At 49.5% G+C, this 25,808-nt stretch overlaps 6 protein-coding genes across 11 annotated transcripts; 3 read left to right on the top strand and 3 right to left on the bottom strand.

The window, feature by feature from the left end:
• The first annotated feature begins 366 nt into the window (after positions 1-366).
• LOC147988097 (uncharacterized) lies at positions 367-1,269 on the top strand. Its single transcript, XM_087545628.1, has 2 exons — positions 367-579; positions 658-1,269. Exons 1-2 carry the CDS (start codon positions 367-369, stop codon positions 1,267-1,269), a joined length of 825 nt encoding a protein of 274 aa, XP_087401754.1.
• A 5,511-nt stretch (positions 1,270-6,780) lies between these two features.
• Positions 6,781-8,492, top strand: LOC125538584 (uncharacterized). The gene is made up of 3 exons (XM_087542604.1): positions 6,781-7,366; positions 7,507-7,736; positions 7,875-8,492. The coding sequence occupies exons 1-3, from the start codon at positions 6,781-6,783 to the stop codon at positions 8,490-8,492; spliced, it is 1,434 nt and encodes a 477-aa protein (XP_087398730.1).
• A 3,572-nt stretch (positions 8,493-12,064) lies between these two features.
• LOC147988098 (uncharacterized) lies at positions 12,065-13,068 on the bottom strand. Its single transcript, XM_087545629.1, has one exon. The coding sequence runs from the start codon at positions 13,066-13,068 to the stop codon at positions 12,391-12,393; it is 678 nt and encodes a 225-aa protein (XP_087401755.1). The 3' UTR covers positions 12,065-12,390.
• A 315-nt stretch (positions 13,069-13,383) lies between these two features.
• On the top strand, positions 13,384-14,408 carry LOC125540520 (uncharacterized). Its single transcript, XM_048704139.2, has 3 exons — positions 13,384-13,511; positions 13,597-13,697; positions 13,826-14,408. Exons 1-3 carry the CDS (start codon positions 13,414-13,416, stop codon positions 14,359-14,361), a joined length of 735 nt encoding a protein of 244 aa, XP_048560096.2. The 5' UTR covers positions 13,384-13,413; the 3' UTR covers positions 14,362-14,408.
• A 40-nt stretch (positions 14,409-14,448) lies between these two features.
• LOC125540517 (uncharacterized) lies at positions 14,449-17,813 on the bottom strand. 5 transcript variants are annotated; one of them, XM_048704132.2, is made up of 6 exons: positions 17,355-17,813; positions 17,175-17,260; positions 17,043-17,073; positions 15,930-16,885; positions 14,943-15,047; positions 14,449-14,860 (listed from the first exon to the last, which is right to left on the bottom strand). In XM_048704132.2, exons 4-6 carry the CDS (start codon positions 16,854-16,856, stop codon positions 14,744-14,746), a joined length of 1,149 nt encoding a protein of 382 aa, XP_048560089.1. In that variant the 5' UTR covers positions 16,857-16,885; positions 17,043-17,073; positions 17,175-17,260; positions 17,355-17,813; the 3' UTR covers positions 14,449-14,743. The 5 variants fall into 5 exon arrangements, with proteins under 5 accessions (XP_048560089.1, XP_048560088.1, XP_048560093.1 ...); XM_048704131.2 differs by lacking the exon at positions 17,043-17,073 and having other exon boundaries at positions 17,355-17,812; XM_048704136.2 differs by lacking the exon at positions 17,043-17,073 and having other exon boundaries at positions 14,973-15,047; positions 17,355-17,803.
• A 971-nt stretch (positions 17,814-18,784) lies between these two features.
• Positions 18,785-22,102, bottom strand: LOC125540515 (uncharacterized). Of its 2 annotated transcripts, none has more exons than XM_048704130.2 (5): positions 21,834-22,102; positions 21,680-21,744; positions 20,282-21,238; positions 19,373-19,447; positions 18,785-19,237 (listed from the first exon to the last, which is right to left on the bottom strand). In XM_048704130.2, the coding sequence occupies exons 3-5, from the start codon at positions 21,170-21,172 to the stop codon at positions 19,121-19,123; spliced, it is 1,083 nt and encodes a 360-aa protein (XP_048560087.2). In that variant the 5' UTR covers positions 21,173-21,238; positions 21,680-21,744; positions 21,834-22,102; the 3' UTR covers positions 18,785-19,120. The 2 variants fall into 2 exon arrangements, with proteins under 2 accessions (XP_048560087.2, XP_048560085.2); XM_048704128.2 differs by having other exon boundaries at positions 19,369-19,447; positions 21,834-22,101.
• Positions 22,103-25,808: the final 3,706 nt, after the last annotated feature.

A 25,808-nucleotide genomic window follows, 5' to 3' on the forward strand; every position in this document is an offset into this window, starting at 1 on the left:
GTCGACATGCGCTCGGACAAGCTCCAAAAGATGCGTCTCATGTCCACCGCATTGCTTAGCATCTCACAGCTTATAAAGAACCACATATCTCCCCCTCATGACTACAAGGACGTCGACGAAATTCCTTGGCGTCTTCGTTCTCACTATTCCGGCTGGAAGTCTACGTGGGGAAGTCGACCGCCAGCTCATGGCACATTTTATGACACAAGTAAGATAAGAATGCTTTTTTCTTCTAATTATGACGACTCAGTTTCCCAAAAATAATTCCTTTTCTTGGTGCTCCTTGTCGCTCGACTAGTTTGATTGATTTCCACGTCCGCACTCACTTATTTTAATTAATCTGGTGTTGCAGCTACATGGAGTCCTATGCAGTTTACGCACACGCCTGCTACATTTCCATACTCTTGTACGGTCGGCCGCGCCTTGCAGATCTACTCTATCAAAATCGTCAACCTGAATCCCAATCTAGACTGGCCCCTCCATGTCTACGGCGTGGTTGCCGCACGAGACTGCTTTGACCACAACCGCAACATTCTCTTCCACGGGTCCGAGGCTAACTGCCAACGACTCACCCAAGATGTATGTACAGTGTCAATCTAATTTTTGATTAGTCTGTTTCTATTAAGTATAGTAGAATAATGATGATGCTGCTTGCAGGACCCTTTTTTGCACTTGATTGGCCCGTCACGTGCAATTGTGGCCCAAGATCGTGTTATGTTTGAAGTCCAACTAAAAATGAAGTACGGAGCAGAGTCTAAAGATACAGCATTGTTCACTTCCAGCTATAGTTACGGCTTTGACAGGCGGTGTTCCACCATTCTGATCTACAGCCGTTGTTGTATGGCAGAGTTAAGCCTTGAGGGGCTTACTAAAGCAATCCAGGCCACCATTGTTGGTGTTCGCGTTGTCAAAGGAAAGTGGCCTTGTAAGTATGGATGCCGAGTTTCTTGCTCCTTGTCTTCTATTGAAGAGGCTATTGATTCCACGCCTACGGAAGTTGTGCTGCTTGAATCTCGCGGCAAAGAAATGCCCACACGCTCAGATGGTTACATTCATTTATCAAGGAATGTGGTTTCGGTGGATATACATACTACATTGAAAGTTTGCATACAAGCTTACTCGAATGCTGGTTGCACTCCTCTACAGGGTCATGTGAACTTTCCTGTACAGCAATGCCAAGTAAGCAAGCGGAAATGCTCACTTGGCAACTCTAGGGTGGTGGAGATCATTGTTGCTTGGTCCCTCCTTCCCATGGACGAGCTTGGCTAGTACCGGAGGGATATTGTACCCTGATCGATGTAGAGTGTTGTTGCAGAATTTCCGTATCAAATCTAGCTTATGTTATCCAGTTAATAGTGCACCAACGATGACATGTTGAAGTATCTGTGTATCGACCATCTATCTAAGTGTTTTGAGTACCTGCAGCTTATGTTATCCAACTATTTACTGCCTTCTCTTTTTTTTAAAACAAACTATACTGACTTATGTGGGGTGAAATATTCTGGTTTGATTATAACTAGCAAAGTGGCCCACACAAATGCACGGGCTAGCTTATGAGATATTCTGTTTTCATTAAGGTGTAGTTGTGTAGTTATGTTTTAATTAACCCGCGCAAAGGAGTCTTGTATCACTATGCCTAAAAACATGTACTCTCTAAAATTCTGAGGAGTATCTAGCCGAGCATCCTTTAGTGGAGCAGATTTGCTTTCTAAGAAATGGTCGTTTCTTAACCAATCTTCTAAAATTTTGTTTTTTCAAAAAAAAAAATCATCCAATTCTAGTTTACATAGCACATTATAACGTACATATTTGCACACATATGAAATCCAAACATATTAAGGTTCACACACTTTACAAATTCATAGTTTCCAAACGAAATTATTACAAATTCAAACACACCGAAGCGTTCAAATGAAGTAAATAGCATGATAAAAGTACAACTACAAAGTGCTATGGAGATGCCAATGATGCTCAACAAGAACATCTTGGAGCTGGTAAAGAACTTCTTGGTTCTTGATCCCGCGATGCTCTTTGAGGAATCTCTGTATCATATTTGCATCGTGCTCTGGCTCAACGGAATCCCCATTGGTGATGTACCGATAGTTCTCAAGCATGCATCCCTCATCTTCAATGATCTTGTTATGCAAGATGATGTAACATGTCAGAATTTACCATAAAACATTGGGGTTCCAATACTCGGCAGGGCCACGGACGATGGCAAAATGCTTTTGAAGTATATTAATAGCTCTCTCCACATCCTTCCAAGTTGAATCTTGCCGTGTTGCCAACAGAGACCTTTTGTTACCTTTTCGATGCGGAATTGTTTTGACAAATGTGGCCCATGAAGGATAGATGCCATCCGGAAGGTAGTAACCCATCGTGTACTCACGACCATTGACCATATAGTTGCAAGGAGGAGCCTCTCCATCAACAAGCCTAGCAAACAGTTGTGATCTCGACAACACATTCAGGTCATTGTGAGAGCCAATAATCAGATGAATGAATGCCAAATCAATAGATCCTCTGATGCAATAGCATCAAGAATGAGTGTTGGTTTGTTGCAGTGGACTTTATACTGACATTTCCACCTTGTAGAGCATAGTGAGGTCTAATGGCCGGCTAGATACGTTGAGCCGCTACTAGCGATCGACGAGGCATGGAGATGACCAGCAAAGTATAGTGAGGAGTAGTGAAGCTCCGAGGAAAAAGATCCGAGCCGGTTTTCAGCGACGGGGTGGATGTGGCGGTGCGGATTTTCAGCTCGACTCCAGCGACGATAAGGGCGTCGGCCAGCAACCGGCTCATACTAGGCAGAAGGGCGGCGAGGGCGAAGGGAAGCGGCTGGGTAGGGCGGGTAGTCGTTAGCACTAGCGCTGGCGACAACGTAGCAGGGGGTGGGGCATGAAAAAGAGTCCCCAACTTTTACTCGGTCGGGAGGAAGCCGAGTATATTTAGGAGTTCACGTTGCCAAGGAATATATGATCCCCCAAAAAACTTGAAGTCAAATGCACGTACATTCTATATGTATTGATATCTGATTCTTGACTTCTAGCTTCATTCTTGGAAATTGGCAATGGCTTCTAGGTGCATATGCATCCATTGTCTAAATACATATTTTAAAAAATTCTGAACAAAAATCCCACGTGTATATCCGGACATTCTAAGTGCGTGCACATAGTTTTCGGTGAAAAACGAGGTTTTTTGTGGCTTCTGTAAAAAAGACAATTTCTAATGCTTTATTACAACTATTCATTTTGCATTTCTTTATCTTTTTTACAAAAGCCACAAAAAATGTCGTTTTTCACCGAAACTTTGTGCATGCACACAGAATGTCCAGATATACCCGCGGAATTTTTGTTCCGAATTTTTTAACTTTCCAAAATGTGTATTTAGACAATGGGTGCATATGCACCTAGTATTTGTTACGGCATTGATTCGCCGCGGGAAACGAGGCGATGAGGGCGACGAAGGGGCGAGAAGAGAGCCGTGTCCCTGACGCGGCGGGCCCGCGGCTGTTTCGCGCCAAAACAGTTCGCCCGGGCGCCCCCCCCCCCAACGCGCCGGGTTCAGCCTGGGTCCGCCGGCGCTGTTTTTGGCCCAGGCCGGCGAAAATCGGGCTCCTGGGACGCGACTGGGCCGATTTTTCGGCGCCGGCGCAAAAAAAAACGCTTGGGGAGGCCTTCCTGGGGGCGCGGCTGGAGATGCCCTAATAAACTACTTTTATCCGCTCCGCTGACCCCTCAGCCGGCCCCTTTGTGAGATGACAACAAATTTGTTAGGAATTACTATTTTTCTTACAACACAATACAGACACAAGCGCTCATATATACATGCATACACTCGCTCCTATGAGCGCACGCACACACACCTTACTCCTATGAGCACCTTCAAGAGAGTACTGTTACAGCCACCCACCCTCGCCAAATCAAGATCGCCACCCGTTTAGAAATGATGTTGTTTTTAATGACAAAAATGCTTCTCCTTTGCAGCTTGTTTTCCGTTGTACGCACTCGCTTTCCTATGAGCGGAGTACCAACCGTTCCTTGTTCAAGGCGAGGAGGTGGCTACTGAGGTTTTTACCCAACATCGGTGGTAGCATGCATAATCTTCAGATCGGCCCACCATCTCTTTCGACATAGGGCATAGTGTTGGTCTATGGACTCTACTGCTGCCAAATTGTGATCCTTTTACCTTTCTGTTTGTCTGTCAGATTGCTGGTGTTTGGCTGTGTGCATCCTAATTATGCATGTAGAGGCCTGATAATAATGGCTGGTGTTTGCCTTTCTGTTTCTTTAAAAGAGGGGGTTTCCTCTGATTTCATTAACGAAACCAAAGACACGAGGGCGATTTTGTGGTGGCCGGAGACGAATATAATGGGGGTGGGAGCTGAGTCGTGGTTTTGCGTTTGACCAACGATTTCCGGCGTGACTATCCTTTCGTCTTTTCCTTTTTTTTCTCTTTCTCCCACGCCCGGCCCATCCATCTTCTCGGCCGGCGTGTGTGCAGAGCGCCGCCTCTATCCGTCGTCTTCACCAAATCAGTCAAGCTCGCCGGCTTCACTCCGCTCATGCAAAAGCTCCACCTTCACTCCATTGACTCCGACTTGGCCATGCGTTCCTGACCGCTCCACAGCGACAACAGCGGCGTGAGAGAGGGTTGTTGCCGTCCGCCTGCGCGGCTAGCTAGGTTGCTCGATCGCTGCACTCAAAATCAGCGGCAACAAACGGCCGGCCGGACGGCCGCCGGGGACTCTGCTGGTGGCGGCAAACAAACGCGCCTCCGCCAAACCCGATGGAGGAGAAGCCGGCCGCCATTGTCGGGGCACGACCGACACATCTTGCCACCGTCTGCCGCCACCCATTTGGTCGAATGCCACATGCCTATAGAGCAAAATCTTAGGTTCCCATCCTTTTGGGAGTCCAGTGGACAACGCCACTCTTAGCTCCAACAATCACCGCGTGCGCTGCCGTCTCTCCCTCGTCTTCTTGGCCAAATCAGTCGCTCGATCGGCTCAAGGTCGACGGCGTCACTCATGAAAAAGCTCCACGCCCTGGACCAGATCGACGACACCGTACCCATCGAGCTCCACCTTCCACGCATGGGCACGTACGTGACGCTCGGCTCCAACTTGGCCAAGCGCTGCTAGCTGCCCGGATGACAGCGACAACAGCAGCTTGCGTTGCCGTCCGCGGCTTAGCCAGGTTGCTCGCTGCACTCAAGTCCAGCGGCAACAAACGGCCGGCCGCCGGCCGGGGACTCGATACATAGATAGGCCGGCGATCGAATGCCTGCCATATATATACGAGTACTTTTACGTAGAGCAAAAAAGTTTTCATCTTTTCGAGAGTCGATCGGCCACACACAGTATTATATAGAGAGAAAAAGTTTGACAACAACAGAGCCGACGACCAAGCATGCACTTACCCGAGGGACTGCCCGTCCCTCGATCGAGCATGCACTTGTTCATGTCCACCGGTCGCCGGCCGGAGACGGGGATGAAGAGATGGGTGTCGATCGAGACGATGGCCGTCCTCGCTCCTCCGTCGTCTCAACAGCAGGCATACATACAGTATCCTCAAGAGACGTGCGTTACGTACGTAGACACATGCATGCATGCTAGTACTGGCCTGTGCACAGTCCAACATGCATTATCCTCAACAGACGTACAGCGGACGTCCAATGTACATGCATGCATGTCATTATGTCACTACCTACCTAGCACACTACGTTCGTAAGCAATCCATCCATCCATGTCCACATACCCCGTAATAACAACAGCAAAAGGTCAGCACATGACATCATCTGCCTACTAACGCCAAGGCTACATCTCTGTCATCGCCGACGCCGAGTCTACAACCAGATCACCTACACGCTCGAACGCTCGTCTCCCCCCCTCCACATCGAGGCCATTGAGCTCGCTGACGTGCATGCACCCATCACCGCCTTGGAAGATTCATCATTTTACCGAAAGATCTAAAGCAAAGAAATAAACTCTGTGCACGCCGACCGGTGATGAGCCTCAAGGTAATTAAACAGTCCCATCGACATCATGGGCATGCATATCTCACATTGCCGCCTCACGGTGCTACAACATACATCGTCGTCCTTGTCGACGTTGTAGGAGGGCCACGATAGTTACATCTTTGGATTTGGTAGGGCCGCTGCCACCAGAAGAGCAACGAGGTTTCATTTACTAACGCTTCAATGGATCGGGAGTAAGTGAGGAGCAGCGGTTGTATGAAGTGGGAGGAGGAAGGAGAGGTAGGATCGATCAGGAGGAAGAACTGAGAAGCTAGAGGGGCGGCGGCTAGATTAGCATCCTGATGAAGAAGGGAGCAAACACATAGATTTGAGGGGTTAGTTTGCTTCTCGTGGACGATGCCGGAGAAGTCGATGTGTATGTCGGAGTCGCTTCTCGTGGACGTGCTCGACCAGGTATGTTTTGCCTTGTAGATTAAAACTCGATGACGGCGGACGGCTAGCTGATCAGGTTGCTTCCGTCAAGTAGTACATGCATGGTTAGGCTAGGAAAGTGTCAAGAGTCCATGATATATTATTAGTTTTGCTAGCTCATCAGGTTGCTTCCGGCTTGAAGTAGTACTTGTCCAAGTATACGTACGCGCGTGTAGGTCTATGTTCCATAGTCGGAGTAGGATTGAGTTGCCGCCCGGATATGTATGTAGTATATTTATATACATACACAGCAGCCAGGTAGACCATAGTTTTGTAGCACAACGTGGGGAAAGATCTGAAACACCATCGTGGAGAAGATCCGAGGACATGGCCGCCGTCCAAACGGACAAACCAACCTCCAGCGCTGCTGCCAGGGGCGACGACGTGGATTTCATCTTGCAAGACATGGAGAAGTTGGGCCATCGGATGCTATCCATGTTACATTCCCTGAAAACATCCAACGGCCACATATTTGCTCCCTCCATATGCTCCTACCAGGCCAGGGAGCTCTGTTGCACAACGTCCAGGTTAGACAGGGTCATCTCCAAGGAATTCCCCATTGATGAGCACGACCATGAGCGCAACCCGCGGCTTGTGGAGGAGGAGGAGGAGAGATTTCTAAATATTTTCAACAAGTACTATGAGTTTCCTGAGCATTACGACAAGGAGCTGGCGCGGCTAGTTGTTGCACAAGAAGAGGATGCGCAGGAGGAGTGTCCCGAGGAGGTTGGGATGACGTTCGACGACCTCGTGAAGAAGGAGGAGGAGGAGCAGGCGCGGCTGGATAAATCCTCAATGGAGTACCTCAAAAAGAGGATGGAATCCGAGCGGATAGACTTGGCCTATGAACGCAGATTCTGGGAAAATTCATGGGGCAGCAAGACCGGAAGGTGCGGTGGCTTCGGAGATACAAGTAAGTCAACATACATACATACATACATGTTTCTCCTTGTGTAAGTCAAGGGGATGGCAGAAATGTTTAATTTGCTTACTTTATTTACTTATTCATATTAGAATCCTGATGATAGTAAACACTTGTCTTTGGTGCTGCAGCCAGATTGAGTCCTATGTACTTTACACACTACACACCCGGTGTCATCCCATCCCCAGCTGCTGTTGCCGCTACCACCTTGCAGGTCTACTCCATCAAAATAACGGTTCCGAAAGACTTCAACTGGCCACTCAGAGCGTACGGCACGGTCGCTGCTCGAGACACCGTGGATCGCAACCGCAACATTCTCTTCTCTCGATCAAGGTCTAAGTACCAAGAACTCACCCAAGAAGTATGTACTCTGTTTAGTTTTCTCGCCGTTTTCCTTTGTTTCTTGTTCCTACATGCATTTGTAGCCCATTACCATTAAGTATTTTTGTAGGAAGCCATTACAATTTTTTCCAGTATAATGATGATATGATGCTTGCAGGATTGTTCTTTATGCTTGACTGGTCCGTCTCGTGCGATTGTTGCTATGGACCCTGTTGACTTTGAAGTTGCACTCACGGTTGAGGGGGTGGACAAATATAGCGTGTCGATCACCCGTGACCACCGCGTTGAAGATGGTACCACTTTCTCGCTCTCCAGTGACCGTTGTGTCGCAGAGTTCAACATTCAGCAGCTCGATAGATCGCTCCAGGCTACTATCTTGGGTGTGCGCGTGACAAAAGGACGGTGGCCTTTCAAATGTGGATGCCGAGTTGTCTGCTCCTGGTCTCCCTTGGCTGCAACAGAGGACATTCGTACCACTTACAGGCAAGTTGTGTTGCTTGACCACTGTGGTAAAGGAATGCCTATAGGATCAGACGACTACGACCTTCATCTCTCGAGGAAAGTGGTTTCAGTGGAATCACATGGAACGCTGAGAGTGGCCATCCAAGCATATGGGAAGTCGCGTCACTGGATTGCTCCAAAGGCTCACATTGACTTCGATGTTCAACACTGCCAAATAAGCATGCGTGAGTGTTCAGTTGGGGATGCCACAGTGGAGGTTGCCGTAGCCTGGTCCTTGCTTGTCAATGAAAAGGCGGACCTCTTCCTCAGTTGATTGGCAAGGGTGGGTGTGGAGATCTCTTTTCTATTATGGTGTATGTTTTGTGAAATGACATCTATTGTTTTCAGACGTAAAATTGACAAGTACCCCCTCTTTGTGCAAGTCTTATGTATGATTGACCAAGATTATAGATAAAATTGTATTTCACTACCAACCGGACGTCATATATTTTTATCAAGAAATTTTACCTCTCTCGCATTTGATCGAACATGTTGCCGATGCCGGTGGAGATGAAGGGACCGCGGGGTACATGGGCCGCCGGATTGGGTGGAGGGGGCACCCGTCCTCGAGCCGTCGTTGCCTTGCCCTTCCTCGGCCCCTTGGCTTGATTTCGCCCGTTTGCAGGAGGGGTTGGAGGAAGCACCCGTCCTCGAGCCGGCACCCGAGATGGTACCACCGTGCGCGGTGTTAGAATAAATCCGAGGCATACCGTCGATCATCCAAGGACCAAGCAATCACACGAGCACGACACCGAGATTTGTTAACAAGGTTCACCGATATGGCTACATCCCCGGGGCCTGACTACGGGCGCTCCTCCCCGTGACACCGTCACAATACCGCACCCGGTCGCCCTGGACACCGACACATGCCGCCGGCTTCCCCTGCGTTCCGGTGCTATTATGTTGGCATAGGTTACATCGTGTGTCTACCCCCGCTATATATGAGAGGCCTAGGATACAAGTGTCCTACTAGGACACGACTCCATATCCTATGTAAACACAATACTACTCAGAGTCCAACTGTAACCTACCGTGTACACAATATTCGACACAACTCTAACACGCGGAAGGGAGCGTGGCGCCCATGGTCGGAAGGGTCCTTACTCCATGGAGGACGTGGTTGCCTTGTCATTTCGTTTCACCCCGGCGGTGGAAGGGATTGGCGCGGTGGCGGGGAAGTTAGCAGTGGGAGACGCGGAAGGTTGAGGCAGCATCGATGGGTTCAGTGAGGCCTGAAAACCAACGGGCGATGGCTACGGGTGGTCAATGCCATCATGGCGCGGCGGCGGGGAGAAAGGAGTTTTTTTTAACGATAACAGGAGAGTTGTTATATTCATTGTAAGAAGAAGACGGTATGAGGACCCAAACTTCTTGGTTTATAGAGGGAAAGCGGGCGAAAACCTAAACAACGGCAAGCCACACCTAGCAACCTAGGCCTAAAGTACCACAATACATACAAGACGTCGGGAAGGCAGACAACAAGTCTGCCATGAGCATATTCATCAACCTCATCAACACCGGAGAGAAACTACATGCCCGAAAGGAGGCAGACATGTGCCGCTCTGATCCCACGAGAAACGACCAACATGGCACATCTAGCGCTCCTCGCATGTGAAGGGTGCTCAAGCTACCCAACCTCGACGGCCAACGTGGATCCGCTCCACCCACGAGCCACGGGTCCCTCTGGCCAGATCCAACTCCAAGACAATGCCCTCAAGATGGAGCTCTAAGCTTCATCATTGTCCGATCCAGAAGACCAGATCTAGGGTTTCCCCCGGAGCATGATGGAAAGGAGGATGAGGGCTGCACACCAAAGCCTCCAACAAGAATACGACGTCTGAAGGCGCCGCTGTCGATGACTCCGACCACAGCCGAAGTATGATTTTCACCGGCAGCCTCAACCATCCAAAGCCAAGGACCGACCATCCCATCTGACCAACCACCTCCGTGTGCACACCACCCGCCAGACCTCCTGCCACCAGCACCGCGCCATTCAGAAGCAGCAGCGCCGACGGCCCCTCCACGCAGGCCTGCGTCCGTTCACCCAGCCGCCAGCACCCCGACCGCGCCACCACCACCAAAGGGGCACCCTGGCCGAGCGCCCACCTAGATGCCAGCCCCGCGCCACAGATCAGGGAGGACCCAGATCCAGGACACCGGCACCCAGGCGACATCGGCGCACGCGCCGCGACCACCAGGCCCTTCAGGCCGCCGCGCAGGGTCCTTTCCACGGCTCCGCAGCCCGCAGCTCCATGCCTCCGTCGCGCCATGCCGGCGCGAAGATCTAGAGGCACCTCGCTACGGCCCAGCGCCTCACGCCCGTGCCCTGAACTGGCGTGCCGCACCTTCCTTGGGCCATCCCGAGCTTCGCTCGGATGCGCACTCCAGCGGCGGCAGGACGAGAAGAGGAAGGGGGAGAAAGCTGTTGTGGCTAGGGTTTTCTCCCCCGAGCCGCCAAGGAGGCTACGCGGGGGTCGCGTATTGCACGGGCCTTTTCCTAGTCGAGCCAGTGTTGATTCGACCGGGAAGAAATGTCACTCCCGCCAACTCGCGCGAGAGATAGGGGAAACGGCAAATGGGGCGACGGAAACTGGGCATATGCGACAATCGAGGTTGAATATACCGCTCCCAGGACCGGGCCTATTTCCGGGACCTGCTCGGGTCGTTTTTCTACTCTAGAACCCTAAAACGGCAGGCTGGGGCATTTTCTAGGATGTGCTAGAGATGGTCTAACCAATACTCTTGGGCGAGTGAAATTCTCGGAACTCGGGAGAAGATAGGTATGGTGGATGTGAATGATGACAACCAGGTTTAGGCGGGAGAATGTTGTTACTAGTATAAACCTTGATCTGGTCTTGTGAGTTGTGATGTACTACCATGTGTCTATGTGTTGCACAAGTGTACAAGTTAGTGTGTGACATGTTTCATTTGGTGGAACAGTCATGAGTGTGTTGCATGGACATGGTCCAGAGCGTTGTATTTGTATGCATGGCAGCTTAATAAGATTGTAGAGAGCTGTGTTAAGAGTTGGGTTGTGTCCATGTCTAAATGAGCCAGCATTTGCTGCTGGAGAAGCAGAATGAAAATTGGCATTGGTTGCCTGAAAAAACTAGTGTGTAGAGGGAGCAATGCTACACCTACGAAGAGCTACGGTCAGTTTAACGTAATTAGCCACTTGGCATTGTGTGATTGGAAGTTGGGGGGAAGAGGGGCCCACCCCCACTGAAAATCAGGGAGGGGGAGAGAATGGGTGAAGAAAGTTACGTAAGACTGCACGTAACTGTTCGTAGGTGTAGAATTATTCGTGTAGAGGTTACTCTGTTTTATTTATCTCCTCTGTTCCATCTGGTTCAGTTAATAACTGGACGGAGGACAGACAGGCAGAAATTCACTTGGGTGTGTTTTTGAGTCCGGTGGACTGAAAGAGGGAGCTTCATCGACAACTTTCTTGTGGTAAAACATGCATTGTTTGCCTATATATGAAGCGGAGAGGTCGATGAATGAATGAAGTTGGTACAGTCGACTTTTATGTTGCAAAATGTCGAAAATTCATCAAGCGGTCGGGTAGGCGGCATTCTCATGGTTATATATCACATGGCCAAAAAATAAAATCCCTGTTGTTCCTTTTTAGACTTGTATATAAAATCCCAAGGATTGACAGTTGGTGTGGTTGTGTTTTATGTTAGCAGAGCTAAATCGCCAAGTTGAACAGCAGCAGGAAGAGCTTAACACGTACGCTGTATGAAAGATCGTGAATGTACGGGGAAAAACAATGAGCATGAGCCTGCCTGCCTGCCTGATGCATTGAGCAGTGATGATTCCACATATGTATAATTAGTACGTATATTCATTGCTGATAAAGTAGTGTGAAAGAACATGTTACATTATGGGAGGGACGGAGAGAGTACATTCCATGGAGCATCAGCCAGGCACTGGATTTTAGGAAGACAAGAGAGCATCTGAGTTGCTATAATCTAATCTAATCCAATACAATCTAATCAAGAGTTGTGACTACATCTTTCTATTCCTAGGCATGACTGACTGAATGCCATGGCCAAGCACCAGCAGGTGTTCCTTCTTGTCAGTGCATCCATCTCCATTCTTGTCTTGTGTACCTCACTGACGGACCTGGCGGCATCCATCCTCATTGCTGCTCCTGCCTGGCTGGCTGGCTAGAGGAGGCCACGACGGCGGGCGAGCGCGAGGAAGTCCTCCATGGCATTCTCATTGCTGCTGCTGCTGCTGCTCCTGGCTATGGCGTCGGTGAGGGCGCCAACCATTTGCACCGCCCTGTAGAGGGGATCGGCATGGGGCTGCTGCTCTGATTGCTCCGGTGCTGTCGGTTGGGCTGGCTGTTGGTGTTGCTCCACTGCCGGCGGTAGGTCGGGGCTGGGTGTCGGGGTGCGGATCTTGGCGCCCCTGACCCTGACCTTCCTCACGCACACCCTCTGCTTCCGGCGCGGGGGCGGGGAGGGTGGCGACGGCGACGGCGACCTGGTGGGGGAGGGGGTGGAGGGGAGTGTGTCCTCCTCCTCCTGCTGCTGCTGGGGGAGATCGGCCAAGACCTCCTCGTCGTCGTCGTCGTCGGCGCACAGGAAGGGGTCTGGGGGAGGCGCGGGCGACGGCGAACGGGAAGGCGTGGAGGGGAGGGTGCACATGGTGACCATGTCCTCCACCTCCTCCTCCCGCTGCTGTTGGGACAGATCGATAGCGGACTCCTCGTCCTGGTCGCCGCCGGCGCCGAGGAAGGTGGAGGCGGCGAGTGCGTCCTCCTGGGAGGCGGAGATGTCGCCGCCGCACTCGCACTCTCGCGCCACCCTGCCCATCATCGACCCGGCCTTGGAGGCCATGGTCGGTCGGATCCTTGCTGGCGCTCGGTCAGGTTGTCGGGGTGCGGCGGCGGATTGGGGATACGAATCGGGAGAGGCGCGTCGGTCGGTTACAAACTTAACTTACAATGCTGACTGCGCTTCAAAACTGCGCTTCAAAAAGGGAAGACAGAGGACGTGGTGCGGTTACAGTTCTCTCCTTCTCCCTCTCCCTCTCCGGCGGACACGCAAATTAAGAGTGACACAACTCCGGCCGGCCGGCGACTCCATTAGCACCACCCACACATATCCTAGTACTAGTACAGGTTGGTCGGCGGCGTGGATGCGAGGGACGGACTGAAGAAGAAGAATCAAGCAGAGCAGCAAATGGGGAACGTGTTGGGGTCGCTGGTGTCGGGCTTCACCAAGGTCCTCGCCGACCTCCTCTCCAAGCCCATCGACTTCCTCTCCGGCAAGGCATGCAGGTTATTATTACCAACCACATTCATTCATTGAGTTTCCCTTCTTCTACTGACCGCGAACCTCTCCTCGCCGGCCATGCCATGGCAGCACGGCCTGCGGCCCGATGTGGGACGTCCTCTGCTACATCGAGAACTTCTGCGTCGCCAGCCTCGCCAAGACCGCCGTCACGCTCTTCCTCCTCTACCTAGGTAGGTAATTCTTAAGGTGCCACAACAACAGAGACACACACACACACAAATGCACATACACTAGGAGTACATGCCACTGCTTCAGGATATCTACTGCTTGCATTACAAATGACATATGAAGAATGCAGTGCTGCTCTTCTTCTACGTCGTCTACAAGCTTGGCATATGCCGCTGCGTCTGCCATGTCATCTCCAAGATCCTCTGCTCCTGCCTCTCCTGCTCCTCATCGGCCTGCAAGCACGGCTGCGCGCGTATCTGCAACAAGACGAGGAGCATCAAGGACGCTCGCCGGAGGCGACCGAGAAGAAGGCGCCCCCACCATGACGACGACGACGTCGAACAAGGGCACTTCAGCTCGAGCGACAGCGACTCCCCAGAAGACACCACCACCACTCGGCACAGGCACGGCACGACAAGGCATGGCGGCTCTGAAGGTTCATCAGTGTCAAGGAGGAGGGTTTATCTGGAGAGGTCCCTCAGGCCGAGGAACCACCACGTCACGGTCGGCATCAGCCGACGCTCCGCGGTCGTCATTCATGGGGTGAGCCACAGGCATGATGCGAGTGACAGGGAGCTTCACCATCACCACGGCATCAAGGTGACCCACACCTCCCGGTTCGCGCGCAAGGCCAGTGGCAAGATAACAAAGAGCAGCAGAGCATAGAAAGGGGCAGGATTACTCCTCAACATGCCCAACCAAGGTTTACTTCTCCCGTCAAGATCCAATCCAAGACCATGGATGGATGGCCTCTCAGGAAAAATACATATATAAGAACATATATCATTCCCCATATCCACAATGCTGAACAACTAGCAGTCATCCATCTGCATCTCAAACGAGTAGCAGATCACCATAACTTTTTACTTGTTTTCTCGGATCAATCTTTTACACCTCAACATAATTCAGCTACAAAAACGCACCCATGATATAGCGGTGGATATAGACAAGGAGGACAATAATACCTAAGGCTGCCGTGGACGCTACCCTTTGCGACGCCGCGGTCCTAAATCCTCACAACGGCTGACTGAGGGCACACTCGATGTAATCATGAATTGCGGCGGATGGTGCGGGTTCGCGACGCCCACACTCCAAACACGAGGAACCAGGACACGAACAGGATCCCCCAGTATCGCATCGACCCAAACTGGATTCTCGGGAAGACCTGCAAATGTAAAAGGACGGTGGGGATTACACCACCAACTATCATCTGAATAAGTGCTAGCAGTAAAAAGTTCAGAACAAACCATATGTGTTAAGCATCCTAGTTTACTTACAAATCTCAGCGAGATTATTATCGTCAACGAGCAAAGGCCTCCCAGAAGCATGTGAAGAAGGATCGCAGCCGCTCTCTGCACAGAAATTTGAAAAAACAAAATCAATACAGAGATTATTATGGTCAAATATTTTGAATCCAATAATGAGTATGGTTTATACATGCAGATCACACCATACACAATACAGAGAAATGAAAACATTTGCAGTCACAAACGTGATGAGCTTACAACCTGAGAATATATATGTAGTCATGGCTGGCTGCATCTAAGTTTTGTGCTTCAGACTATCTTAACTTAGATCTACAAACAATTCAGTGCCCTACTGACACAACTTTTGGGTAAAGACAAAACACATTAATACTCTGCCTTGAGGGGAAAAAAATGCGAGAGGCCATTCATTACATACAAAAGTATGCGTTTGTGCACAATAGCAGTGGGCACTGATTTATTTATTTTAAGATGCACACCACATTCAGAAGATAAAGTTGGGAAAAAGTGCAAGATTAAAACAGCTGCCTATGTCTCTAGAAATGCCGTCAGTTCATCTTAGGATGGATGGGCAGCTGAATGTTTGTCCCAAATAATTGTATGTATGTAATTCTTTCAACACACATGTAAGATTTGTAAATCATTACATGACAAGGTATGAGTTGGTGCATGACAGCAATATGCACTGATAATTTTAAGATGCACACAACATTCAGAAGATAAATTTGATAGGGACCACAAGACAAGATTATAAAAGCTGTTCTATGCCTCTAGCAATATCATCAGGTTCCTTCGAAAAGGATGTGCAGCTGGATTTTCATCTCAAATGATTGTATTTGTATTGTGAACTAAATTATGAAGAAATTTGAATGGTCCTACTCCTGTCCAGAAGAAGAGTTTTATCTTTGTAATGCAATGCCACAGCATACACAGAGACAAGAATGAAGCTTTGAGGGGTAGATTAATTACCTTGCCAACATGTGGAGCAACAAACCATGCAAGAATAACAAAAGCTAGGGCGATAGCAACAAAGGCTCCGGTACTCCCGACACTCGGCCCCCCGTGTGCTGGCCCCCAAGCCGAAACACTATAGTCTGCAGAGTTATTACTTGGGCTAACTGGCACCTCTTCGTTGTAGCTGCTGTGCCTCTGACTGTGAGAAAACACGAAATGTGCATTGTGAGGGTTGAACCATGACGATATCTCGCAGAGCCGCTGTCTCCGAACTGCGGCGAGGGCGACCGGGTCGACGGACGCCTCCGCCCTGTAGTGCAAGTAGGAGAGAGCCCCGGTGGAGGTCCTTTCCCTGAGAGCTTGGTAGTCCTTGAGTGACGCGAGCACCATGTTGTAATCCTGGGGCCGCACGTTGGTGGCGGCATCACTGCATATCTCGCACACGGTGGACCCGTGGCTGATGAACCACTTGAGCGCGCACGCGTAGTGCGCGAGCGCGAGCTCGTTCTTGCAGGAGCATCCGAGGTTCACAATGGCGTCCTGCGGGCGGAAATGGCCTGATTCGATGTCGGTGGCGCACTTGAAGATCTCCCCCTCGGGGCCTATGAACTCGAGAAATGTGGGAGCGTTGGAGGCATCCTTGGTGGTGGGATTCTTGGTGGCATCGTTGCCCGGGTCCTTGAGGCAGGATGGGTGAGGGGAAGGCGGCACGATGCCTAGGAAACCCAGAGCAGATGCGCCTGTCAGGTCAGGCTCCGTGCATTGGCACACCCGGCAGATGGCGTGGCCGTCGTCGTCCTTGTCCGTGCTGCAGGTCGACGCACGGGGGTTGCTCGGTGGTGTTTGCTGACCATGTTCCGGAGGCGGTGGCTTGGCGCTGGCGGCATCAGGCTTTCCGCCGCCACCGTCCGGTTGCTGCACGGCTTGCTCCTCGACGCCCATTGCGCCAACTGATGGACCACCTCTAGAATCTGAAAGGAAAGGAAACAAAAAACAGTTGAGTAACCAAGCAGTGTGCTTGATGGGTGGTTGATGGTGAGAGAAAGGAATGCAGGTTGTCAGTGAGTAAGTGAGGTGAAATTATTCAGTGACCCAGATGAAATGGTGAATCGGCAGCAACCAACCAACCTCATTCACCGGCGTGTGTTGCAATCTAGTCCTGACGGACGGCGCAAAATTAGATGGGATCCGGCTTAGATTAGATAAGCAAGAAGAAACACTAGAGGAGCGGACAGGGCAGAGGCGACAAATCTGGGGTACCTGCGCTGTCCTGTCCTGTGGTGGTTGAGGGGTTGGATCCGGCGGCGGAGCCCAAGGGGGAGGGGAATGGCGCCGGAGACGAGGAACTGGGGAAGGGAAGGGAAACCCGGTGAGACGGCCGGCAACCCACAGGCAGCAGGGGAGCGAACGGAAGGAGAGGAAAGGCGGATCCTTTAGTACCTGGCTTGCTCGGAGCCGAGCAGGAAACCCTGGCCCTGGTGGCGCGGCGGCGGCGACGGCGACGGCGACGGCGAGGAGGCGGGTCGAGAAGGAGACGAAGCGAAGCAGGTTGTTGCGGCGCCGGAGCTTGCGGAATCTGCTCTCTCGGAGGGCAAGGCCAGATTTTTCCCCTCTCCGCTCCCTCCGGCGTTGTTTAATTTTAATCGTTAATCGGTGGCGAGGTGAGGTGAGGAGGAGGAAGACGGAAGACGGAGGGGGAGAAGGGTCAGTCACCCGACAGTCGCTGGCTGGCTGGCTGTTTCGTGGGCCCGCCGGAATCTGGCGGCGATGTGGGCCCCGCTTCCAGCTTGACTCCAGTCCAGTCCAGTCCAGTCCAGTCGACGGTGACGCTCTTTTTTTTTGAACGCATTAAAATCTCCAGCATAGATAATTGTACTCTCTCCGTCCGGTGAAGAATGTACATGTAGAGATTATTTTAGGACAAATTATAAAGTGAAATAAAAAATACATTGGAAAAGTGCAAGCCACCATCTTTCTCCTCTTTAATTAACCAACCCTCAATGAGCTAAGTGCATGTAGAAATTAAGAAGACCATATGTAGATTGTTATTGGTCTAGATTACCGTATGACGAGAGAGATCCTCATTGCATTCTCACCGTAGCATGATTGTTCCCATGTGACCAACATGTTGAGAGCATCTTCAACAGTTGATCTTCGATAGTTGATGTAAAATAAATCAGCTTGTTCCTTTGACTTTTCTTTTCTGTACACAATACAAATACAAATGTTCATGTACACATGCGTACACTCATCCATATAAGCGCACACTGGCACCTCCTACCCCTTATGAGCACTTTCAAAGAGGCTAGGCCGACATATCATCTTGAGATTTTATAAAGACGCCTCGTAGCCGACAGGAACGTCTCGGGCTGTTTGGCTAATGATGTTCTCATGTTCTTCAAGCCAGGCCAGGCCAGCGTTGAAACCGTCAGGACACAAACCAAACAGAACAAACCACAGGCAGATCCCAGGGAAACCAAACAGTCCCTTAGACCATATAAAAAAGGCCCAGCTTCATTCGAATCACTTATTCTGGTGAAGAAAGATCCACCAGCTAGTAATTCTGTCTGTAATGTTAGCTGAATTTCTGTCCTCCCTGAAGAGTATGTGGCGATGAGTGGGGAAGAGGAGCCCTGTGTGGTTACCTCTCACCTGGGTATGCATTTCTGATAAGTGTGGAGTTTTTCTCTTAGTTGCAAGCTTTATTCTTTTGGTTGTCTAGTTGCTGATGCCTGGATGTCATGGTAGGACATCTGGGGGCTGGATGGAATTTGAAGAATACTTGATCTGTTTTATTGGTTTCCTTTCATGCAATGAAATGAAATCGGGGGCATGCCCCTCAATTCAAAAAAAATAAGATCCACCAGCTATGGATGTTTTCAATCAAGAAAAACAGCTAAATATAATATATACATTACTGTATTGTTTTGCAACACTGGCCAGCCCAGTACTACACCAGCCATGTCTGAAACCAAAAGCAGCTTCCCACAACACTCGGTAACATAGCTCCCCATGTTTTCTTGCCCAAACATCTAGTACATCTTACATACTCCAGCTACAAAAAAATAATAGTACGTCCATGGTATAGCTATAGCTAGCGGCGAATATAGACGGGGGTGCAGTACCTAACGCTGTCGTGGACGCTACTCTTGCCACGCGCGGTCCTAATTCCTCACGACAACTCACTGAGGGCACGCTCGATATCATCACGAAGCGCGGCGGGCGGTGCGGGTTCGCGAGGCCCACACTCCGAAGACGAGGAACCAGGACACGAACAGGATCGCCCAGCATCGTATCGACCCAAACTGGATTCTCGGGAAGACCTGCAAATGTACCAGGATGGCGCAAATTACACACCATTGCGGAAACAGTGAGGAAGTATCATCTGAACAAGTGCTGGCAGTAAAATTTCAGAGCATGCCAATTAAGTATGTTTGAGAAAATCATAGCTTACTAACAAATCTTAGTGATATTATTATAGTCAGTGAGCAGAGGCCTCCCAGAAGCATATGAAGAATGATCGCAGCAGCTCTCTGCACAGAAATTCCAAAAAAGAGGAAAGGCATCACACTTCTGGTCAATATTCAATCCACAGGAATGTTGTTTATGCAAGCAGATAACACCATACACGATAACAGAGAAATGGAAACATTTGCAGTTACAAACATGATGAGCTTAAAACCTAGAGTCATAGGCTGTACTTCAGAGTTCAGACTAGCTTAGCTTAGATCTACAAACAGTTTAGTGCCATGATCTCACACAACTTTTTAATAAAGAAGATACAACACAAATTAACTTCTGACATGTCACTGGCCGTTACTCTACTGCTCCGTTTTGTGAAAAGAAAAAAAAAACATAAGAGGCCTATCGTTACATACACAAGTATGCATTAGTGCACAACAGCAGTGGGAACTGATAACTTTAAGATGCACACCACATCCAGAAGATAAAGTCGGGGGAAAGTGCAAGATTAAAACAGCTCCCTATGTCTCTAGAAATGCCATCAGTTCATCTTAGAATAGATGGGCAACTGAATGTTCGTCCCAAATAATTGTATGTATGTAATTCTTTGAACACACATGTAAGGTTTGTCTATCATTACACTGCATTGAATGGCATGAGTTGGTGCAGTACAGCAATTTTAAGATGCAAACCACATTCACAAGATAAAGTTGATAGGAACCACAAGATTTAAAACTACTTGGACACAAATATAAGGTATGCCTATCTGCAGTTCTGCACTTGTGGACAAAAAAATAGAAGAACTTCCAATGATCCTGTCCAGAAGAGTGGCACCAATTTTTATCTTTGCAATGCCACAGCATGGACAGAAATAAGAATGAAGCTTTGAGGGGTAGATTAATTACCTTGCCAACATGTGGAGCAACAAACCATGCAAGAAGAACAAAACCCAGGGCGATAGCAACAAAAGCTCCACTACTCCCGAACTTCCGCCTCGCATGTGCTGCCCTCGCAGCCGTAACACTATAGTCTACAGAATTATTACTTGGGCTGACTGGCACTTCTTCGTTGTGCCTCTCAGAAAACACGAAATGTGTATTGTGAGGGTTGAACCATGACGATATCTCGCAAAGCCGCTGTCTCCGTACTGCTGCAAGGGCGACCGGATCGACGAACGCATCCGCCCTGTAGTGCAAGTAGGACAGATCCCCGGTAGACGTCCTTTCCCTCAGAGCTTCGTAGTCCTTCAAGGACGCGAGCACCATGTTGAAGTCCTCAGGCCTCACGTTTGTAGCGACATTTCCGCAAATCTCGCACACGGTCGACCCGTGGCTGATGAACCACTTGAGCGCGCACGCGTAGTGCGCGAGGGCGAGCTCGTTCTTGCAAGAGCATCCGAGGTTCACGATGTCGTCTTGCGGTTGCAAATGGCCTGATTCGATGTCGGTGGCGCACTTGAAGATCTCCCCCTCGGGGCTTATGAACTCGAGAAACGTGGGAGCATCCTTGCTGGTGGAAGTTTTGGTGGTGTCATTGGTTGGGTCCTTGTCGGGCGAGGGGTCTGGAGAAGGCGGTACGATGCCTAAGAAACCCAGTGCAGACTCGCCTCTCAGATCAGGCTCCACGCAGTGGCACACCCGGCAGAGAGCGAGGCCATCGTCCTTGTCAGTGCTGCAGGTTGATACACGGGGGTTGCTCGGTTTTTGCTGACCGTGTTCCGGAGTTGGTGACTTGGCGGCGGTATCAGGCTTTCCACCGCCGTCCGGTTGCTGCACATCTTGCTCCTCGACGCCCATCGAGCCAATGGGCTAGTGGTGACCTTCAACACTTGAAATTGTCCCTGATATAGCACTTGACTTGACCTGTAAAAAATGAAGAAGAAAAAAAACATAGGAAAAGTTGAGTAACTAAATGTTGTGCTAGTACAGACTAGAGATAGGTAGGTAATGAGAGAAAGAAACTCAAGCAAGATGTTTGTCAGTAAGTGAGGTAAAATGATTCAGTCAGGATTAGTAGTGACTAGTAAGTACTATAAGCAAATCTGCAGCTAGAGGAGGGAGCAGTGGGCAACCCACCCAAATGACCCAAATGATGGATGAGTAATTGGTGGAGCACAGGATTAGTAGTACGTAACTAGTAGTAGATGCAAATCACGGGCGTGTAGCGCAGCCAGCATAAGCGAGGCAAAATTGATGGGATCCGGGCTAGATAAGCAACAAGGGGATGGGTTTTACTCCGGACTAGTGGTCAAGTCAGGGCAGAGAGGCTGTAAACAGATAAATCTGGGGGATGGGAGGGGATACCTGTCCTGTCCTGGCCTGGCGTGGCGTGGGTGAGGAAATCGAGCGGCGGAGCCCAGGAATGGCGCCTGCAGAAAGGGGAGGAGAAGAGAAATCCGGTGAGGGGATGAACAGGCGGCAGGGCAGGGGAAAGAAAGATGGATCCTTGGTTCCTTACCTAGCTTTCTTGGAGCCTTGGACGGACGGACGACGGCGAAGGACCGGAGCAGGGCGAGAAGCGAAGCGAAGCACCTGGCGGCGCCGGAGCCGAATCGCCCGGCCGGAGGAGCAAGACAAGGCCAGATTTTTCTTTTATTTTCTTTCGTTTCCCCTCTCCCTCCGGCGTTGTTTAATCTTAATTGGTGGCGAGGTGAGGTGAGGTGACGGGAGGAAGAGGAAGAGGACGACGGAAGAGTCAGTGGTCGCCTGCTGGCTCGCTCGCTCGCTCTTTGGTGGGGCCGCCGGCGATGTGGGCCCCGCTTCCAGCTTGCTCCGGTCCCGTACAGACCAGTCCACGACGGTGATGCCCATTTTCACGGGTTAAAAAATCTCCACCATAAATAATACTAGTACCAGCAGATATTGGGGCTGTTTGATTTTAGGACTAGCATTGCCATATTTTGTCACACATTTTTGTCAAACTTGACTAAGGTTAGTTCATCAAAATAAGAGCCACAAGTTGGCAAGCCTAAGGAAATCTTGCCATACTTTTTGTATGTATGCCATGTGGGGTTCAAGTGTGGCTTGCTAAGGTGTGGTTTGAACCAAACACTCACCTAAGTTGGTCAAACTTACTTAACCTTAGGTGTGGCAATCTTTGGCAAAGTTAGTCCTAAAACCAAACAGCCCCTTATGCACAAGATTTGCTCTTTTCTTTTTTTAGGCGCACAAGATTTTTCTTGATTTGAAATCAGTGTATGCAATTTCGTTAAATAAAATTGGAGCAAACGTCTGGATCATCTGGTTTCAACGTGTTCTTCTCTGCCACCAACGCAGTCATGTATCGGTCCGATCAATAGTACAGACGCACTTTTTCTCGCAAACCGCCAAAAATCTAGACTGCAGGCAAGGGCAAGTCCGCCGCCGTCGACAACGGCCAAGGCGGCCCTCCGCACCGCGCAACAAGAGGCGAAGTGGCTTCCCCGCGAACAGCAGGCAGCGCTGCCGCGTGATATCTCCTTCTTGCTTATCTATTTGCCTAGAGTCACCTTTGGAAAAATGGGTGCAGAATACTCTTTTCTGAAGGCAGCCGCCGGTTATCAAGTGGCATGTTTTGATTGGATTAATGGGGTGTGAGGGGCCTCACCTGGATGAAAACCGGGGGGCATTGAGAGAATTTAAGGAAGGACCTATGAGTGTAGCATTTTTGTTCGGAACGTTAGTACGAGCCACTCGATCCACCGTTCTCCACCCGTTATCATCCTCCTACACGTTCTGAATGTTTTTTTCCTTCTGCTGAAAATCGCATGTGCCAACCCTAAACCGATTTTTTCGCTGCATTCCTTAAAGAATACGAAGAAGAAATAATTATGCTGAAAAGGGGAGTTGAACCTAGGTCTATTATGCAGCAAGTAAGTCCAATAACCAACTCAACCACCTTTACTTGTTGATTACTATACATAAACATCGGTATTTGCACTCTCTTGTCTCTATCGCATCATCAAAAACGTTAATTCTACGTCTGGTAATTTTCCCTCGCCTCCCACACTACCAAGCTCCTCTCCGGCCAGCTCCGGTGTTCTCCATGGTGGCGCCTGGATCCGACTCCAACATGTCCGGATCGAAGGACTAGGAGCTCATCCCTTGCAGCCAACAGCCCCGATGAGCATATGGCCGTCCCTGCTACTCTCCACCGCTCCCAGGAGGAGTGCGCCCTCCTGTGGTCTTCCGTGAGCCGGCGGGAATCGTTGCCCAACTGGCAGTCGGATCAGGGGCTTGCGAATCTTGCAACGCGTCGCCGACAGCTATCACGACGAACGCTTGGCGCAACCTCGCCATGCCAACAGAACCTTTTAGGTGGCACCTAGTCCCCGCGGCGTCGGGCGCCGAAACAGAGGCCATTTGAGCCTCCATGACCAACCGCGGATCTGTAAAGGAGGCTCGGTGTGGCCGCCACGCGAGGCTTTGGGCATGGCTTTAAGCGGAGGCGGCCACCGCCCTCGCGGTGCAGGCGACCACGACAGCTCGTGACGCGGAGATTGGACCGTGTCATGGTTGGACTGCTCCCCAAGTAGGACAAAGACGATGACGGCGGTGGATCAGACAGCTCCGATAGTGAGCAGATCCACCTCTCGATCCGCTCTGCGTCTTCGACCGCTAGTGCCACAAGGACGACGGGAAAGGCAAAGGCAAGGACAAGGCCGGCCGTGGATGAACTTCTTTGGTCATTGTTTCGTTCGTAATTAATGGAGCATGTCAATTTTTGGTACTCCGATGACATGTGCTTAGGTACGTAAGACGTGGCATGAAGCTAGTATGTGTCTGAGTGTTCGGTTTAGATGCATCCCATTGTATTGTGTAGAAACAATTTTGTGTCATTGACCAAAATTTGGTACTTGCGGTGGTTGTAGATGCTCTCATCTCCACGTGCAACAACCTTGATGCTACTTATAACATGGCCAGCACGCGTGGGATTTAAAGCTAGACTTCCTGGCTTCTTAGTGTTACGCAAAGTCTCATCTCATGTGAGTTTATACACGTTGAAGCCACACACAAAACCGCTGGCTCACCCCTGCTGCCCGACACGAGCTCCGTTGGCTTGGGATTCCAGGCCGCTGCTGCTTTCGTTGCCCTGCTGCGTTGGCCCGCTCACTGTATGTATTGTCCGTACGAAGATATATTAGGTCCGCGACGACTATTTCTTGCATTCAGCGACACGAAAGAGATGTCTCCAGAAATATATCGCTCCCGCTGCTAGCCACTATGGTGAGGTCCAGGACGTGATTACTAGGCGGGGCAAGACGCACTTGAAGGAGCCAAGCCGGGTTTTCTCAAAAAAAAAAATGTATTCATTTGTTTTTTTCTTCTGCGGGTTTTTTCATTTGTTTCTTTAGTTTTTTTATTTCCTTTTGCTTTGGTTTATTTTATTCTTTTTTGGTTTTTATTTTTTGGTTTTTCTTTGTGTCTTTTGTTTTTTATTCTAAATTCTTTGTGTCTTTATGTTTTTGGATACGTATTGAACGTGAGAGCAATTAGCTAGAGTAGCTTCATGCAAAGTATTATAGACATAGAAATTTGCAAAATACAAACGGATCTGAATGTTGCAGACCTGTTGACTAAAAACATCTCTGACAAGCAAAACATGATCACAATCTAGTAAACTCTTTGGGTGTTAATCACATGGCGATTTAAACTAGATTATTGACTCTAGTAAACTATTTGGGTGTTAGTCACATAACAATGTGAACTATGTGTGTTAATCACATGACGATGTGAACTAGATTATTGACTCTAGTGCAAGTGGGAGACAGAAGAAATATGCCCTAGAGGCAAGAATAAAATTATTATTTTATATTTCCTTATTCATAATAAAGATTTATTATTTATGCTAGAATTGTATTGATCGGAAACTTAAATACATGTGTGAATACATAAACAAATACCGTGTCCCTAGTAAGCCTCTACTAGACTAGCTCGTTGATCAAAGATGGTTAAGGTTTCCTAACCATAGACATGTGTTGTCATTTGATAACGGGATCACATCATTAGGAGAATAATGTGATGGACAAGACTCATCCATTAGCTTAGCATATTGATCGTTCAGTTTATTGCTACTACTTTCTTCATGTCAAATACATATTTCTTCGTTTATGAGATTATGCAACTCCCGGATACCGGAGGAATACCTTGTGTGCTATCAAACATGACATCATAACTGGGTGATCGTAAAGATGCTCTATAGTTATCTTCGAAGGTGTTAGTTGAGTTGGCATAGATCGAGATTAGGATTTGTCACTCCGGGTATCGAAAAGGTATCTCTGGGCCCTCTCGGTAATACACATCATAAGAAGCCTTGCAAGCAAATGACTAATAAGTTAGTTACGGGATGATGTATCACGGAATGAGTAAAGAGACTTGCCGGTAACGAGATTGAACTAGGTATGAAGATACCGACGATCGAATCTCGGACAGGTAACATACCGATGGACAAAAG

This window comes from Triticum urartu, chromosome 2A (genome assembly GCF_056163025.1).
Source record: "Triticum urartu cultivar PI428250 chromosome 2A, HENAU_Tu73, whole genome shotgun sequence".
NCBI lineage: Eukaryota > Viridiplantae > Streptophyta > Magnoliopsida > Poales > Poaceae > Triticum > Triticum urartu.